Genomic DNA, 19,063 nt, shown 5'->3' on the forward strand with positions numbered 1-19,063 from the left:
CAGCTCGGGGCTCCAGCTAGAGTAGTAGGGGCTGTGGGATTGGGGGGGGAGTGAAGCACGGGACTTGAGTCTCATCCACCCCCTCTCAGAACCTGGCGGTCGGGAGTCTAAGCTTGTGGGCAAAGCTCGCAATAAGATCTTTGCTTGTGGGAGGGCTCCCAAGGTCGCAGTTTGTGGGAGGGCTCCGATGGCCGGCTGAGGTTTATATTGTCACCACTGAGCGCAACTCGCATAGTCTGTAGCCAGTCGCCAGTCAACCACCCATCTAGGCGGCTGATAACATGCCCAGTCTCTAAAGTTACTCCACCGGCTAATAACATCCCAGTTATCCCACTAGTAATTTTTATTTTATTTTATTTAACCTTTATTTAACCAGGAGAAGTCTCATTGAGATTAAAAATCTCTTTTACAAGAGAGTCCTGGCCAAGACAGGCAGCAGCACAGTTACAGACAATAATTTAAAAACAACAGAGAACATATAAATAGAGTCACAGTCAGAACATCATCAAACAAAGCATGTACAGACAGAAGAGCCCGCTTCAACATCATTAAGAAGGGATTTAAATCTGTTTATAGAAACCAGCTCCTTAAGTTCTAGTTTATTCTGCAGCTGGTTCCATGCGAAGGGAGCAGCATAACTAAATGCCCTTTTCCCCAGTTCAGTACGGACTTTAGGTACAGTTAGTAAGAACAAGTCCTCAGAGCGGAGCTGATAAGTTCCTGTGCTTTTTCGAATTACATACTTCTGCAGGTATGAAGGAAGAACACCGAGGATAGTCTTATAAATAAGGATATGCCAATGATGGAGTCTGCGGGTGGACAGGGCAAACCATCCAATTTGAGCATACAAAGAGCAGTGGTGCGTGAGGGTTTTAAAATTAGTAACAAATCTCAGTGCTCTGTGGTAGACCGTGTCCAAATTTCCCTACACGATTTCCCCATCGGGTAATTACAGACCCTGTTACCCTATCATAACAACACTTATGGATTCAGGTCCCTGTTTATAAATAACAACCGTTTCCCCATAGGATCATCTACTTTAGTCCCTTGTATCACACACATTACTATAGCTCATTCCACAATCTCAGGAAGACCCTAAGCACCTTTCAGACTGTAAGGTGCTTCTAATAATAATAATAATAATACATTTTATTTATGGGCGCCTTTCAAGAGTCTCAAGGACACCTTACAAAAATTGAGCATGTATAGGAAAAACATGTAAGGGGAATGAAATAAATAGTAGAGACATGACTAGTACACAAAGTAAAGACAGAATTCAATACAAAACACAGCATGAGGCAATTAATGCACAGATGAAAAGGGACGGGGACGTGGGGCTAAGGATAGGCAGAGGTGAAGAGATGGTCTTGAGGCGGGACTGGAAGATGGGGAGGGACACGGAATTGCGGATCAGTTGGGGGAGGGAGTTCCAGAGCCTGGGAGCTGCCCTGGAGAAGGCTCTGTCCCCAAAACTGCGGAGGTTGGACTTGTGGATGGAGAGGAGACCGGCTGATGTGGATCTGAGGGACCGTGAGGGTTGGTAGGGGGAGAGGAGGTCAATGAGATATGTGGGGGCCAGATGGTGGAGGGCTTTGTAGGTGAGGACCAGGATTTTGTAGGTGATCCGGTGGGAGATGGGAAGCCAGTGAAGTTTTTTGAGGACTGGAGTGATGTGATGCCAGGATTTGGTGTGGGTGATGAGTCGGGCGGCTGCGTTCTGGACCAGTTGGAGTCGGTTGATGTAGGTGGAGCTGATGCCAAGGAGAAGTGAGTTGCAGTAGTCCAGTCGGGAGGAGATGAAGGCATGGATGAGTCTTTCAGCAGCAGGCGGAGTGAGAGAGGGTCTGAGTTTGGCGATGTTGCGGAGATGAAAGAAGGAGGTTTTAATGACATGGCAGATGTGAGGCTCAAGGGAGAGGGTGGAATCAAAGATCACGCCAAGGTTGCGGGCCTGGGGAGATGGGGAGACAGTGGTGCCGTCGATGGTGAGAGTGGGGTTATTGATTTTGCTGAGTGTGGCTTTGGAGCCTATGAGGAGGAATTCTGGAGGTAGTCACTGGTATAATGTAGGAAATAGGATAAATAATTTCCATAGATGGGTCAGACAATCAGCAATATGTTAACCACAGCATAATTGTTGAAGGAGAACTCCAAATCTCACAACTATGACTCTGTTCTTGACATGAGTGCCCTGGATTCTCTTTAATAATAAACTATCTGGTTCAGCCCAGCTACTGTTCCTGTTTGACAAAATATCAGAAAGGCCAGGTGCCAAATTAGGAAAAAGGCTGCCTCAGGAGCTGACGGCATTGAAACATAGAAAATAGATGCAGGAGTAGGCCATTCGGCCCTTCGAGCCTGCACCGCCATTCAATATGATCATGGCAGATCATCCAACTCAGTATCCTGTACCTGCCTTCTCTCCATACCCCCTGATCCCTTTAGCCACAAGGGCCACATCTAACTCCCTCTTAAATATAACCTATGAACTGGCCTCAACTACCTTCTGTGGCAGAGAGTTCCAGAGATTCGCCATTCTCTGTGTGAAAAATGTTTTTCTCATCTCGGTCCTAAAGGATTTCCCCTTTATCCTTAAACTGTGACCCCTTGTCCTGGACTTCCACAACATCGGGAACAATCTTCCTGCATCTAGCCTGTCCAACCCTTAAGAATTTTGTACGTTTCTATAAGATCCCCCCTCAATCTTCTAAATTCTAGTGAGTACACGCCGAGTCTATCCAGTCTTTCTTCATATGAAAGTCCTGACATCCCAGGAATCAGTCTGGTGAACCTTCTCTATGGCAAGAATGTATTTTCTCAGATTTGGAGACCAAAACTGTACGCAATACTCCAGGTGTGCTCTCACCAAGACCCTGTACAAATGCAGCAGAACCTCCCTGCTCCTATACTCAATCTGTGCTGAAGTTCTAAAGCTTGGAAGAGATGGACTTTGGTTATAAATTAACGTCATCATCCACATCTGGGAAGCTCAGAGATGCTGTAACCAGAACCATCTTTAAGGGGGGAGCCACGTCTGACTGTGGTAACTACAAAGGAGTCTTCCTGCTGCCTGAACATGGAGTTATACAGTGCCAAACATGTTTGTGCCAAGCATCAACACTGCTTCTGCACTCATCCCATTTTACTCTCTCAGATTCTGAGAAGTCTAGGATTAATGGCAGGAGTGTGCCACCTCCCAGGCACCCCGAATGCCTAAAGCATCTATGCCAGCATCACTCCCAACTCTCACCCAATGTTGGCAGCCCTGTGTATGGTATGATTTACCAGGGTAGCAGGCAAACATTTTCACTGTATCTAAGTACATGTGATAGTAATAAATCAATACCAATTCATTACACTTCTGGACATCTCTTTCCATGATGGAGCCAAGGGCCGAGTGCCTACATCGGGAGTCTGGTCACCGACATGGGGGATAATGGAGATTTCCCATTACAGCTGTCTGAGTCTAATCGGTGCCTCGATGGGGATATCGGCCTGGGAGAGGACTCTGATCCAATCCTGCCAATGAACTTGAACTTTATGGAGAAGGAATAGATGATATGTCTCCAGTACTTTATATCTGCTGTAACATGTCCATATCTCCGAGGTACAAAAGCATGGAAGCAAGGAATGCATGGCTCGCATGATTTTTTAATGATTCCAACATCTGTAGTTTCTTGTGAAACCAAAGGCAGATTCTGTGTGAAAGACCTGCAATCAATGCGCAGGCAAGGTCCCCGGTTGACTCAGATGATCTTGGCTCCAAGGTGACTACGCAGTTTCAGCGTCCGCATCTTTCACTCCCATCGTTTGCACCAAAGATGTTATAGCCAAAAATCTTAGAGCAGATCTTTGGTTATAGCTATAAGATCTTTGGTTTGCACCCGTCCTCCCCGGAAGCGGCGGGGGGACAGGCAAACGGATGGAAAGGTTCGGAGGAATTAGCGGACGGACCGGAAGAGTGGTCGCCCAGCTGGGTACCAGCAAAGATTACAGCGATGGAGCCAGATACTTTGACCGGAGAGCAGGCTGGCGGCGTCGCTGAGAAGGTAAGAGCGGGGAGATGACGCCAGACGTCCGTCGGCACGGGATCCACGGCGGCCTCTGTGTGGAGCACAAGTACTAGCAGCGGGGTCCCCGCCAGAGACTGTCCGGCAGTTACATGATGGCAGACACAAAATGCTGGAGTAACTCAGCGGGACAGGCAGCATCTCCCGAGAAAAAGTCTGTCTGAAGAAGGGTCTCGACCCAAAACGTCACCTATTCCTTCTCTCCAGAGATGCTGCCTGTCACGCTGAGTTACTCCAGCATTTTGTGCCTATCTTCGATGTAAACGAGCATCTGCAGTTCCTTCCTACACACGATGGCCTTGTCTCAGAGCGAAAATAGACACACGGTGCTGGAGTAACTCAGCGGGCCAGGCAGTATCTGTGAAGGAAAAGGATGGATGACGTTTCGAGTCGGGACCCGTCCTCAGACCAGCCCTAGAGCGACGCTGCTGCTGAGCTACAGAGTTCTGGTTAACCTTGCGTGTCTCTGGAAAATTGTACTCTCATGTCTTATGGCCTGCCGACCTGAGGAAGAATGCTCAAGGTAAGAGCAAGTTCTGTGAGGCAGAGGAGAATGTTAGTAGAGGGGAACGGGTTGGATCTATGTTCTTGCAAGGAACATTTCCCTATCAGGCCTTCCTGAGATGGTGGGGGCCAGGGTGTTGAAAGTTGTTAAAATATTGGATAGCATGCAAGATGACCTAGGTGTAGGTATGAAGGGACTGGATGTGGGCGGATATGAGAGCACGATTGAGTCGAAGTATGAGGAGATGCATTGTCACCCTACAACAGGATCACTGTATATTTTAAATGATTTTACTGTATTTCAGCGTGCACGATCTGAAGAACAGGATGAAGGTGACGAATACATCCCATATGTTCCTGTTAAACAGAGAAAGCAACAGATGGTAAGTGACTTCCACTCTTCAATATGTTTGTAAATAGATAATGTTTGATTTTGCTCTGCTCTTGGCAGCTGTTTCCGTATCATTCCCGTTGCTTTGATAATTTTTCAGTGGCGATGGAAGAGAACTATTGTCTCCAGTCCTTTCACCGACTGGCGTTCTGTGATCTGTCTATTTATCTGAACATCCTGGCCAAGTTACAGTTTATTTCAGTTTATTCTAATATGGTTCATGACCTCAACCCTCCACTACCCTTTATCCCATGTAACTGTGCCAACAGCAAATATGCCATCACTTAGATACTACCAACAGTAAGTGTCTGCTTAAAAGATCTGTCTCTGGGACAGACAGTCCATCAGAAAGTATATCCTGAGAAGCTAGTTTTCTCAGAGGAAAGATAAAGTGAATGTTTGAGAGATTGCATTGTCAGCCTAAGATCTTGCAATAGAAAGATTACTTAAAGGGTTACGCATAAGCTCATCGTATGTCAGGGTGAAATTGAGCATATAATGAGAGAGAAATTGCTGGAGAGAAGGCAATTTATATAGGTAAAGGAGAGACGGAGAGTGTATTCTTTCATGACGAAATCAGAGCTTCAGATATGGCCTTCTCTATCAATGAAAAATTGGCAGAGTGCGAGAGACAGTTCTTGAGGTTTTACATTCTGTCCGTCTGGAAACTTGTATCAGGATGGGTGTTTGTGTCATTCTTCCAGTCCTGAAAAACAGAGCACAGAGTGGGGATGGCCACCTGAGAGAATGCATCCGGTCATTCAGGGAGATTGCACCAGAGCGAGGGCTTGTGGTATTGCATCCAGTTCCTCCAGGAACATTAGGCAGAGCTAACAGCTGAGAGAACAAGTTCTGTCATTCTTAAATGCAGCAGTAGAGAGGATTTGTGTGAATGTTTAGATTCCCACACTGGGAAATAAGTGGAGAGAGATTATGTTCTGTCAATTGGAACGTAGAGAAAAGTGACTGAGTGCCCACATCCTGTAATTCTGTACATTTACAGCAGGGAATGCTGGAGAGATGGCCATACGCCATATTCACCCTGTCTATCTGTGTTTCAGTTTTCAAACAACTGTGTTCTTGTACCACAAGGTTTCACTGTTTGTCAACAATCACAGGTCCCTGCTTTACACTGTATAAGCTCCACCCAGATTTAAACTCTCAAAATGCAACATTTCAGTTGTAATGTAGATTGCATCTGTCATTCTCTTGGCCACCTTCCTAGTTAGTCTATGCCCTGCTGTCACACTACATCGTATCCAAATAATCAATGCTGTATATATGAAAACAGCATTAGACCCAGCACAGATCCCCACTGGTCACAACCTCATATAGAAAAACTACCCTCCACTACTATTCTCTGCCTCTTGCCCTCAAGCCAATTTTGTATCCAGTTGGCTCACTCATGTTAGATCCCATATGTTCTAACCTTCCAGATCAGCCTACCATACAGGGCCTTCAAAAGCCTTGCTAAAGTCCCTGTAAGCATCTTCTATCACCTTGCCCTCATCAGTTCTCCTGATCACCTCTTGAAAAATAAAATATAAAAATTGTAAGGCAGTTACAATTCCTTCTTCATGGACCCCCTGTTGCTAAATGTATATATAACTAGATTGCAAGGGACTCAATAGACCGGCAAACACTTAGCATTCCATTTTCTTGGTGTTTCCTTGACCAGAGTACAATATTCAAGGTAGCAAATGGATCAATATGCTTTGCTAAAGATCCTAGAGAAAAGGGTGGTGGGCTGGAATGGATGAAATGCTGTACTTTGCAATCTCAATAATATTGTATTGAGATCCACAACATATTCTTGGATTCAAGAGTTAATTGTGTTCAGTTTCGGTCAACCTGCTTTAAGAAAGATGCCGTCAAGCAGGGATGAGTGCAGAAAAAACTTGAGGATGTTTGCCAGGATCCCAGGGCCTGAGTTATACAGAGAGTTGGACAGGCTGGGACTTTATTTCTTCTCGCGTAGGAGATCAAAGAATGATCTTACGGAGAGATATATAAAATCAGGAGGGTACAGTCCTTTCCCCATAGTTGGGAATTCAAGAACTAGAGGACGTAGGTTTAAGGTGAGAGAGGAAAAACTTGAAAGGAACCTGAGGGGTAACATTTCCACACAGTGGGTGGTGGGTATAGGGTGCGAGTGTGAGCGTGCATGAGTGTGTATGACCGTGCGTGTGTGAGTGTGAGAGGGTGTGTGCATGTGTGTGCATGTGTGTGAGAGTGTGCGTGAGCGTGTGTTTGGGAGTGAGTGTGAATATATGTGTGTGTGTGTGTGTGTGTGTAACCTATCTTGTTCCCTTCTCCCTCACATACTGATCTAACGTGCCCTTCTTCTGCCTCTGATCATCCGCAGCGGCCATGTTCTCCTTGCAACTTAACTGCTTTCCTCAGGGCCTGGTGAGTTGGGTTGCCAACTGTCCCGTATTAGCCTGGACATCCCGTATATTGGGCTAAATTGATTTGTCCCAAACAAGAGTGCCCATGTCCCGTATTTGACTGCTACTACTCGTGTCGAGCGCCGCATCCGGCCCCGCCTCACCCGTCCCGACAAAGTGCAGCCCATGGAGTGCAGCAGCAGTGCCTCGCCCGTGGCCCAGTCGGTCGGCAGCCTGGCCAGGTGTCCAACCTTCGGACCTTCGCTTACCGCCGACACCACCATCTCTCCTTCTCATGGCCGATCATCGGTTCATGAGTTGGATGGGGTGCTGGGCTTTGCATTGTAAATCGAGGAGCATCTGTACTCTGTAATCACCAGAGGGCACACTTATGGACAAATCCAAGATCTGATACAACAGCGTGTGTGCATGGAGCTGCGAGGCGTTATGATGGTGGTGTGTTTGGGACTTGCAGCGGGAGCTGCACGCTCTCCTCTGCCGGGATCAGATTCTCAGCTTTCCGTTTGGCGACATCTCCCGGGCCGTGCCGCTTCTGGTCCCTCCGAAAATTGTGTCCGGTTGGAGACCTCCGCTGGCCAACCTCAGCTTCAGTAAAAACGCAATGGCGCAAGAGTGACAGGCGAAGAGACTAATCCGCGCGGCCATGACTGGCAGGAGAGGCGATCGATCTGCACATGCACGGTTTTTAAGATTTTTAAACCTTGCTAACTTTTACATTGTGCCACCGATTGGAACAAAACTTGGTGCATTCGCAGCACAAGTGAACGGTGAGTGAGCTGGCGAAAAATCGTAACGCTGTTACGTACTGTTTTAGCGTAAATAGAAAATCCGTGTAAACCGGAAGATAACAAGATCAGCGTTTTAGTTATGTAAAGATGTGATAGCACTCCCTCCCCCTCCTGTTCTCTTTTTAAAGGTTGAAAACTTGCTGACGGGACTGAGTGTTCCTGGATTGCAACATTGTTGCAAGAGGATTTGGATCCCAATAGCTGCAAAATGTTTCTTAAACTTGAATTTGTAAAGCTAAAAATGTTAATAACTTGTAAAATATAACATAAATCTGAACGAAACTTGACACAAACCACCACCAGGACAATTTTTAGCGCTATCTTGTACTGTTTTGGCGTAGTTCCGGAATCACCCGAACAGACATGCACGTATACTCACACACACACACACACACACGCATGCATAGAAATAAACAAAATGAAGGTTTTAGTAATATATAGGATGGATGGCAGGCATGCAGGCAAATGGGACTCGCATGGATGGACATTTTAGTTGGCATGGACGAGTTGATCCAAATGGCCTGTTTCCCATGAGTGTTTTGTGACTCTACTGATTGCATAGTGGAGTAGACTTGATGGGCTGAATGTTCTAATTCTGCTCCTGGAACTTATGAACTTTTGAAATAGTTTATTGTCCCTAACGAGTCATCGACGTGGAACACAAACTTCATTCCTCTATCCCCACCGAAACCACCTGACCTGCTGAGAATTTTGGAGCATTGAAGCGACTGCTAGGCAAACACAGTGGGTTAGCACTGAAACATTCTGGTTTTGCCCCTTCTCTGCCACCTGGCGAATGATTTCTCTTGCGTGTGTGCCTGCAGATGGAGAAGCTGGCACGGATGAGGAGGAAAGGTGGCGCAGAAAATGATCAGGACAGCGACAGTGACTACGGGAAGGAGGATGGCGATGGCCCACTGGGACCACGGTCCAACGTCAGTCTGCTGGACCAACACCAGCAGTTGAAGGAAAAGGCAGAAGGTGCAGCACTTTTGTCCAGCAAGGAATTGTGAGATGGGCCTGGTATCTGAGCTCAGTTGGGGGGGAGCCAGCCTTTCTACCAATTCTTTCAACAAAAGTGGGACCGGTTAGTTAGAAACCTAGGCTGGGACTCGGGGCAGTCAGACCAATGCACAGTATTTGCAAACATGTGGTGGGATATGGAGGAGATGAGATGTAAAGATGTCGGAAAGTTGAGGTGAGACGGGAGCTGTTTGGAAAGGTGATGGGACTGGGTAGTTTGAAACAAAACTGAGGGAATGAGCTAATTGGGCTCTTGAAGGAATGAACATGCTGTGGGAAACCAGAACAGCCATTGGGATGTGGGTTGGCCACCTGATGCTACCACACTGGTTGGGGATGGATGGAGTCAGAGCTGTTCAGTACAACATAATGTCCATGATGCTTGCACTTTGAACATGAACATTGAAAGTGGTTGACACTGTGGATTGTATTTTACAGCACGCAAAGAATCTGCGAAAGAAAAACGACTGAAAGAAGAGGAGAAAATTCTGGAAAGCGTCGCTGAAGGCAGAGGTTGGTTTAACTCAGCGGTTCCCAACCTTTTTCGTCCCGTTTACCCCTTGCAACTTTAATAGCACATAACAATGTTATTTCACTTATTTATGAATAACTAATGATGAACAGATACCGGTATACCAGAACCAAACACAGTCAGTCAACTAGAAAAAATATGTACAAATCCAGAATCAACAAATTTACTCCCTGGGTAGGTGAAATTTACCTGTTGGGGATAAATTTGCCCCAGGTTGGGCACCCTTGGTTTAACTATTGAAGCAGTGGGTGTAACACTGACAACAGGGTCTAGATCAATAGGGAAAGTAGGCCAAAGAATGACAGGTGGAACTTAACTCAGACAAGTGCAACATAGCACATTTCATTAGGTTAAACCAGGGCAGGACATATGCTGTGAATGACAGGGCCTTGGAGAGCATTGTAGAATAGTGAGACCTAGGGGTACAAGTACATGACTTTCTGAAAGTGGTGAAGCAGGTAGACAAGGTGGTAAATAAGGCATATGGCATACTTGCCTTCATCATACGGGGCTTTGAGTACAAAAGTTGGGGGTCCTGTGACAGCAGGACAAAACCTTGGTGAAACAGCACCTGGGTAATTGTGTTCAATTCTGGTCAGCATACTATAGAAAGAATCTGATTAAGCTGGAGAGGATGCAGAAAAGATTCATGATGTTGTTAGAACTGGAGGGCTTGAGTTAAATGGACAGGCTGAGATTATTTTCCCCTGTCTCAAAGAGGCTGAGGGATAACCCTATAGAGGTTTATAAAATCAAGTGAGATATCGACAAGATCACACTTTTTTCCCCTCAGGATAGGGGAATCTGAAAGAAGTCTAAAACACGAGTGCATTGGTTTAAGGTGAGAGGAGAAATATTTAATGCGGACCTAAGGAGCAAGTTATTGCACACTGAGGTGGTATGAAGGAAAGTGGAGGAGGACTGGCCAATTTTTGTGCCTTCCACCACAGTGATGAATGCTGTGGTGGATGTTTGTGTTAAATGTTTTATTGTGTATTTGTGTGTTCTTTATCATTGTACCGCTGCTGGCAAATTCATTTCACTTGCACTTTATGTGCAATGTGATGAATAAAACCATATTGTATTGTATTATATGGAACAAGCTAGGTAGATACAGTTACAGCATTTAAAAAACATTTGGACAGGTGAATGGCTAGGAAAGGTTTAGAGGGATAAACCATCTCAAGTCCACCTTGTCTACCTCCCTTAACACTATGGCCCCCCTCAAAACAAGAACCGTAACTTTCAACACATCTTCACCCTGGTACACACCTGCACTTCGTAAACTGAAACAGACTGGTCGCCGACTTGAACGACTCACAAATAAATCATCTCTCACAGTCCACCTTGAAGCTTACAAACTCCACCTCACTGACTACAAAGATGCCCTCATTGCTGTAAAATCTGCCTACCTCTCCTCCATATTCACCGATCCCTGCCTAAACCACAGAACCCTCTTCTCCGCAGTGGGCAACCTCCTCAAGCCTCGAGCCAACACTCTCCCTACCTCTACTCCGGATCTCTGCAACTCATTCCTCCACTTTTTCGCTGATAAAATCAGCACCATCTATCAATCTTTATCCCCTGTACCCGACTCCCCAGCATCTACTCCACCACCTACCAAGGCCCCTCCTTTCAACATCTCCACTGACCTCCTTACCCCTCCCCCACACTGCTTCCTCTCCCAGTTTGACCTGGTCACCCCTATTGAAATCTCCAAACTCATCAGCTCTTCCAAACCCACTACCTGCTCCCTCGACCCTCTCCCCACTCCCCTGCTGAAGTCCTGCATCCCCGTTCTCTGCCCCTACCTCACTAATCTCTTCAACTCCTCATTGGCCCAAGGAATTGTCCCCTCCGCTTTCAAAACTGCTGCTGTCACACCAATCTTAAAGAAACCTGGTCTTGATCCCTCCTCTCTCATTAACTACCGCCCAATCTCAAACCTCCCCTTTCCTTCAAAAACCCTGGAGCGTATCGTTGCGTCGCAACTTCATTCCCACCTCCTTGCGTATAACCTACTTGAACCCCTCCAATCTGGCTTTCGCCCCCTCCATAGCACAGAAACTGCTCTCCTCAAAGTCCTCAACGACCTCCTCACCTCTGCTGACACCGGTTCCCTCAACATCCTCATCCTCCTCGACCTGAGCGCAGCCTTCGATACAGTGAACCATAACATCCTGCTCACCAGACTCAAAGACCTCAGCATTGAAGGCTCTGCACTCAGCTGGCTCCGTTCCTACCTTTCCAACAGATCCCACTTCATCTCTCTCCACAACCACACCTCTGCTACAGCCACAGTCACTCAAGGCGCTCCCCAAGGCTCTGTACTCGGCCCCCTCCTCTTCATCATCTACATCCTCCCCCTTGGTCAGATACTCCGCCACTTCAACCTGGACTTCCACTGTTACGCTGACGAAACCCAGATCTACCTCGGCACCAAATCCCCCCACAACCCCCCCCCCCCCTCTCCCATATCAACTCCTGTTTGTCAGCTATAAAAACCTGGATGCAACATAATTTCCTCAAACTCAACAGCGATAAGACAGAATTCCTCCTCATAGGCTCCAAAGCCACACTCAGCAAAATCAATAACCCCACTCTCACCATCGACGGCACCACTGTCTCCCCATCTCCCCAGGCCCGCAACCTTGGCGTGAACTTTGATTCCACCCTCTCCCTTGAGCCTCACATCCGCCATGTCATTAAAACCTCCTTCTTTCATCTCCGCAACATCGCCAAACTCAGACCCTCTCTCACACCTCCCGCTGCTGAAAGACTCATCCATGCCTTCATCTCCTCCCGACTGGACTACTGCAACTCACTTCTCCTTGGCATCAGCTCCACCTACATCAACCGACTCCAACTGGTCCAGAACGCAGCCGCCCGACTCATCACCCACACCAAATCCTGGCATCACATCACTCCAGTCCTCAAACAACTTCACTGGCTTCCCATCTCCCACCGGATCAACTACAAAATCCTGATCCTCACCTACAAAGCCCTCCACCATCTGGCCCCCCCATATCTCACTGACCTCCTCTCCCCCTACCAACCCTCACGGTCCCTCAGATCCACATCAGCCGGTCTCCTCTCCATCCACAAGTCCAACCTCCGCAGTTTTGGGGACAGAGCCTTCTCTAGGGCAGCTCCCAGGCTCTGGAACTCCCTCCCCCAACTGATCCACAATTCCGTGTCCCTCACCATCTTCCAGTCCCGCCTCAAGACCCATCTCTTCACCTCTGCCTATCATTAGCCCACGTCCCCCTCCCTTTTCATCTGTGCATTAATTGCCTCATATTGTGTTTTGTATTGAATTCTGTCTTTACTTTGTGTACTAGTCATGTCTCTACTGTTTATTTCATTCCCCTTACATGTTTTTCCTCTACCTGCAAATTTTTGTAAGGTGTCTTTGAGACTCTTGAAAGGCGCCCATAAATAAAATTTATTATTATTATTATTATAAGGATTAAAGTTCTGTCCTCCAGTCTCGCAAGTCCTGAATCACATCTCTGCTCCCTATTCCTATCCTTGATTCCATTCTCAACTTTGAGTAATTAATTTCCACCTCCATCTCCTCACATTTCTTCATGCCAATTTGTTACCCTGCTCTTTGGTAAGTAAGGCATTGGCAGCCTGCCTGTATTAATCCCACCATGCCTTTTCTCGCAAACTCCACAGTATTCTTTAGCCATTTAGTCCCATCCTATTCTCAGAGCTTTACTGCTTCCCCCCAATCTATTTGTAACTGCACTATTCTTAGCACAGTATCTACACCCTTGCACTTTCTCTTGCTATTATCATGTTGTCTCTTTATTGAAAACGGAGACAAACTTTCTCCATTATCCTCATTTCAGTTTGTTTTCCCTTCATGTTATTCTACTCCTTTTGTCATTTCCTGTCATCTTAACTCCCCTTTGGCTTCTGTGGTGCCTATTTTATATTTATTATTACCTTTGATATTTTCTTCAGAATTCTGGTCACCTTACTAAACTCAACAGATTTACTTTTGTCACCCTCTGTTGTTTATAAATATTATTTATCTGAATCATGATGTAGAACCTAGTTACCTAGCCCAAGCTTGACAGAAACACGCTGTGTGGGTTCGGTTAGGTTTAGAAACATAGAAAATAGGTGCAGGAGCAGATCATTCGGCCCTTCGATCCATTCAATATGATAGATAGATAGATAGATATAATTTATTGCCACACAACCAGGGTCGGTGGAAATTTGGGTTGTCAGCAGCAGTACAATAATAAAGAACACACAATAAAACTGTAACACAAACATCCACCACAGCATTCATCACTGTGGTGGAAGGCACAAAAATTTGGCCAGTCCTTTTCCATTTCCCCCCCGTGTACAGGACCAGAGTCCAGAGTCAGTCCAGGATCGGCTCTTCCTCGCGGCTTTAAGATGGTGTAGGCCGCAGGCCGGCGGTCGAGATTTAAAGTCCCCACCGCAGCCAGAAGCACCGTAAACTGCAGGGCCGGCGGTCGAAGCTCCCCTCCCGGGGTGATGGTAAGTCCATGCCGGGCCCGCGGTAGAAGTTGGCCGCGGGCCGGCAGTGATGGCTTCTTCTTCCCCCGGGTCCCCCGCGAGGGATCCCGGGCTGTAGACGCCGCACCAGCTGGAGCTCTGCAGACCGCGGCTTCAGGCTACGACTTCAGGCTGCCGGCTGCCCCGGGCCAGCGAAACGGAGCGCTCCCCTCCAGCGAGCCCCAACGAGGGCTAACCCGCTCCACGACGAGAGTCTACGCTGCGCTCGCCGCTGAAGCCCCGGGCGCGTCTCCGGGAAAGGCCGCGTCGATCCTTGATGTTAGGCCACGGGGGAGGCGACCTGGAAAAAGTCGCCTCTCCATGGAGGAGGCGACCGAAGCGGTTTCCCCCTTACCCCCCCACACCACCCCCCACACAAAACACACGAAGGAACATTAAATGCAGACTTTAAAACATACGAAAAAAATAAAAAAAGGTTGAAAAAACTGACGCGCTGCTGACATGGCTGCTGCACAGAGCAGCGCCCCCTACATCCCCCTACATGGCTGATCATCCAAAAACTGTACCCCGTCCTGCTTTCTCCCCATATCCCTTGATTCCATTAGCCCTGAGAGCTATATCTAACTCTCTCTTGAAAACATCCAGCAAATTGGCCTCCACCGCCTTCTGTGGCAGAGAATTCCACAGATTCACAACTCTCTGGGTGAAAAGGTTTTTCCTCATCTCAATCCTAAATGGCCTGCCCCTTGTTCTTACACCAAACCTTATTCTTGTTGCCACCAAAGTGGATAACCTCACATTTATCCACATTATACTGCACCTGCCATGCACCCGCTCACTCACCCAACCTATCCAAGTCACCCAGCAACCTCATAGCATCTTCCTCGGAACTCACCCTGCCACCCAGCTTTGTGTCATCCGCAAACTTGGAGATGTTACATTTCATTCCTTCTAAATCGTTAATATATACTGTAAATAACTCGAGTCCCAGCACTGAGCCTTGTGTCACCCCACTAATCACTGCCTGCCATTCTGAAAAGGTACTGTTAATTCCTACTCTTTGCTTCCTGTCTGCCAGCCAGCTCTCTATCCATGGCAATACCCTACCCCCAATACCATGTGCTCTAATTTTGCATACTAATCTCTTGTGTGGGAACTTGTCAAAGGCTTTTTGAAAGTCCAGATATACCACATCCACTGGCTCTCCCTTATCTGTTCTACTTGTTACATCCTCAAAAAATTGCAGAAGATTAATCAAGCATAATTTCCCCTTCATAAACCCATGCTGACTGACCGATCCTGCCACTGCTTTCTAAATGCGCTGCTATTACACCTTTAATAATTGATTAAATTACTTCTTACATCTTCCCCATTACCGATGTCAAGCTAACTGGTCTATAATTCCCTGTTTTCTCTCTCCCTTCTTTCTTAAAAAGTGGGGTTACATTAGCTACCCTCCAGTCCACAGGAACTGATCCAGAGTCTATCGAGCTTTGGAAAATGATATGTTCACGATTTCTAGGGCCACCACCTTGAGTACTCTGGTATGCAGACCATGAGGCCCTAGTGATTTATCTGCCTTCAGTCCCAACAGTTTACCTAACACCATTTCATGACTAATGTGGATTTCCTTCAATTGTTTGTGTCTCCTTAGTGAAAACAGAACCAAAGTATTTGTTTAACTGGTCTGCCATTTCCCATTGTTTCCCCTGTTTCTGACTGTAAGGGACCTACATTTATCTTCACTAATCTTTTCCTTTTCACATATCTATAGAGGTTTTTACAGTCAGTTTTTATATTTCCCGCAAGCCTTCTTTCATGCTCTATTTTCCCCCTCTTAATTAACCCCTTTGTCCTCCTCTGTTCAATTCTAAATTTCTCCCAGTTTGGTGCTTCCGCTGGCCAATTTGGACTATGCCAGGCTACGCCAACTTGTTTCAGTACCTTATCTATCTTGGGATGGTATGCAGAGTATTTCTGTATGCCCACAGCATGTACAGGATGGTTATGTTTAAATTGATGATGAGTTCATATTGCAAAATAATCCTTGAGTGCTCTGGCTGAATTTGGGCGCTGATTGACTGTTATTGGACAGACTTTAATTTTGCTCTTTGCCTAACCTCCACAGTTGCTACATGGTTTAGACTTTAGAGATACAGTGTAGAAACGGGCCCTTCAGCTCACTGAGTCCACGTTGACCAGCGATCACCCAGTGCACTAGCACTATCCTATACACTAGGGAGAATTTACAATTTTTTATTTTACCAAAGCCAATTAATCTGTAAACATGTACATCTTTGGAGTGTGGGTGGAAACCGGAGCACCCGGAGAAAACCCACACGATCACAGGGAGAATGTACAAACTCCTACAGACAGCACCCGTAGTAAGGCAGCAATACTGCTGTGCTACTGTGCCACCCCTGGTATTTACTATTATTTAGTAATTTTCTTTGGAATTCCTGTGTCCACCCAAGATCAGCAGATTCTATTTTGTCGCCCTCTGTTGTTTATGAATGTTATTATCTCTTGTTTATCATAATGTAGAGCCTGGTTACCTGGGGAAAATATCAACAGGAACTCACTGTGTGTGCAGTGACTGTCTGGTGATGCCCCTTCCCGAGTTGATTTATTTGCTAATTGCTGTTGGGCTATCCTTTTTAAATATCACTCGCTGCGGATCAACATTTTTGCCAGTAATTCTTGCCATGCTGCCTTCCTCTGACCATCCACATTCCCTCATAATCGGCTTTGTTTCCGTTTATGATTTTGGCCTTGTGTATCATCTCTCATAGTTTACAGTGAACCGTGCTCCCCAAATGTTCCTTTGTGTTTCTTCTACTGGATGATACTGATTTTGTTTTCAATTGCTGAATACATTACTTTTTTGAGTCGGGACAAATTTGTTTTACCAAGGGAGTGCAATCCTATTAATATTAATGTTTTTTTGTTACTGGGCTACAACATTTTTATGTTGTATTGAATCAACAAAAGGCAAAACATTTCTAGCTTGCTCAGTGCTTGTGCGGCACGATGGCGCAGCGGTAGAGTTGCTGCCTGACAGCGCCAGATACCCGGGTTCGATCCTGACTACACGTGCTATCTATACGGAGTTTGTACGGTCTCCCCGTGACCTGCGTGGGTTTTCTCCAGGATCTACGGTTTCCTCCCACACTCCAAAGACGTGCAGGTTTGTAGGTTAATTGGCTTGGTAAAATTGTAAATTTTCCCTAGTGTGTGTAGGGTTGTGTTAGTGTGTGGGGAAGGCTGGTTGGCATGGACTAGGTGTGTCGAAGGGCCTGTATTTGCACTGTATCTCTAAACTAAACTATCCCTAGTAAACTAAGAGCTTCCTCTAAGCTCATACTGTCAGCGATGAGCAGGGGGGGCTAGAAATATCTGGGGTGATTCAGGTCGGTACACCTGAAAATCACAGTTTTAACATAGATGTCAAATGTAAGGATGTGGCAGATGATGTGGCAGATGAACTAGCAAACAATCTGGGCCAGAACAGGACAAGGGAGAGAAAGAGGAGAGTGACAGAATACCACACACACGCGGAACCAGGGGATGGCTTGCAGGCAGGATGGTACCAGGCACGTTTTGTTTGGGTGGAGATAGCTCTGATCTTATTTCGGGCTGATTGTGTGTGTGGGGAGGGGGGGAGCTATAAGATTTGTGCCCATGATTGGCAGTTATTGATTCCTGTAATAACTGAGATTGTTTCAATTACAGCTCTGATGTCTGTAAAGGAAATGGCCAAGGGTATAACCTACGATGACCCAATCAAAACCAGGTAAATAAATGTGCTGACTGAATTATTCTGGAATTTGTTAGTTGGTACAGGTTGAACACCGATTTTCCGGCAACTGTTGGTGGTGGGGGGAGGGGACGGCGACCCGTTGGTCGAGTTAAATTACCTGTATCATGCATCTGTCCTTGCAGCTGGAACCCACCTCGGTACATACGTTCCATGCCTGAGGCTCGCAATGAGCGAGTGCGGAAGAAATATCACATCTTGGTGGAGGGGGAAGGCTTGCCGTGCCCTGTCAAACACTTCAAAGAGATGAAATTTCCACCTGGTAAGCGTGATGAAGCCAAGATGGGAAGGGGATAGTTACCGGGCCTTGATGGGTTGCAGGGAGTTGACAAGAGAGTTTGATGCCTCAGGAAGGTCACAGGCGTTGGAACTGTAGCTATTGGTGTGATCTAGCAATCATGGTAACCTGAATGATCATAGCAAGACCCCACAAGCAGTAATATAATACCCAGCTCTTCTATCTGAGTTATGTTGCTTGAGGAATTTATATTAGATGGGACAAAGATTGCAATGGAATTGTTGTTGCCCCATTGTATAATGTATCTAAAACAAGACAGCTCCATCCACACAGTACTTTCTCAGTCCTGTGCTGGAGCCCAGCCCAGCTGATGCCCATCGAACTGCTAAGCGTGTGCCTTGCCACCTTTTGACTTCTCAGTTAATGAATAAATACACATAATGTTGCATAAATCTCTGAGAAGGCTGTGCTTACACTTATTCTTAAACAGTGGCCTCGGGTTCTGGACTTCCCCAACATCGTGAACATGTTTCTTGCATCTAGAGTGTCCAATCCCTTAATAATTTTATATGTTTCTATAAGATTCCCTCTCATCCTAAATTTCAGCCGTAAATGGCCTACACCGTGCTGAAAACGGCATGCCCTGGTGCTAGGCTCCCCATAAGAAGCCTGATAGAGTTGCATATTGTGGACGTAATCCTGAGCTCTGTTACCAAGGCATCCAAATCCAATTAAAAAATGGATTAAACTCAACAAACATTAGCATTCACAGTAGACCCTGTGGCATTGCAC

General features: G+C 46.4%; 1 protein-coding gene across 3 annotated transcripts in view; it reads left to right on the top strand.

Moving 5' to 3' along the window:
- Window positions 1–3,917: 3,917 nt before the first annotated feature.
- Window positions 3,918–19,063, top strand: part of ddx41 (DEAD-box helicase 41) — a 34,679-nt gene continuing 19,533 nt past the window's right edge. The window contains exons 1-6 of one of the 3 annotated variants that reach the window (XM_033044421.1): window positions 3,918–4,049; window positions 4,880–4,957; window positions 8,986–9,142; window positions 9,623–9,697; window positions 17,949–18,009; window positions 18,159–18,295. In XM_033044421.1, the coding sequence (XP_032900312.1) occupies window positions 3,999–4,049; window positions 4,880–4,957; window positions 8,986–9,142; window positions 9,623–9,697; window positions 17,949–18,009; window positions 18,159–18,295 (559 nt within the window). In that variant the 5' untranslated portion in view covers window positions 3,918–3,998. Of the gene's footprint in view, window positions 4,050–4,476; window positions 4,594–4,879; window positions 4,958–8,985; window positions 9,143–9,622; window positions 9,698–17,948; window positions 18,010–18,158; window positions 18,296–19,063 lie in introns of those variants that run through there. The other 2 variants (XM_033044422.1, XM_033044423.1) reach the window with 2 other exon arrangements.

The sequence above is a fragment of the Amblyraja radiata genome, chromosome 26 (genome assembly GCF_010909765.2).
Source record: "Amblyraja radiata isolate CabotCenter1 chromosome 26, sAmbRad1.1.pri, whole genome shotgun sequence".
NCBI classification, from domain to species: domain Eukaryota; kingdom Metazoa; phylum Chordata; class Chondrichthyes; order Rajiformes; family Rajidae; genus Amblyraja; species Amblyraja radiata.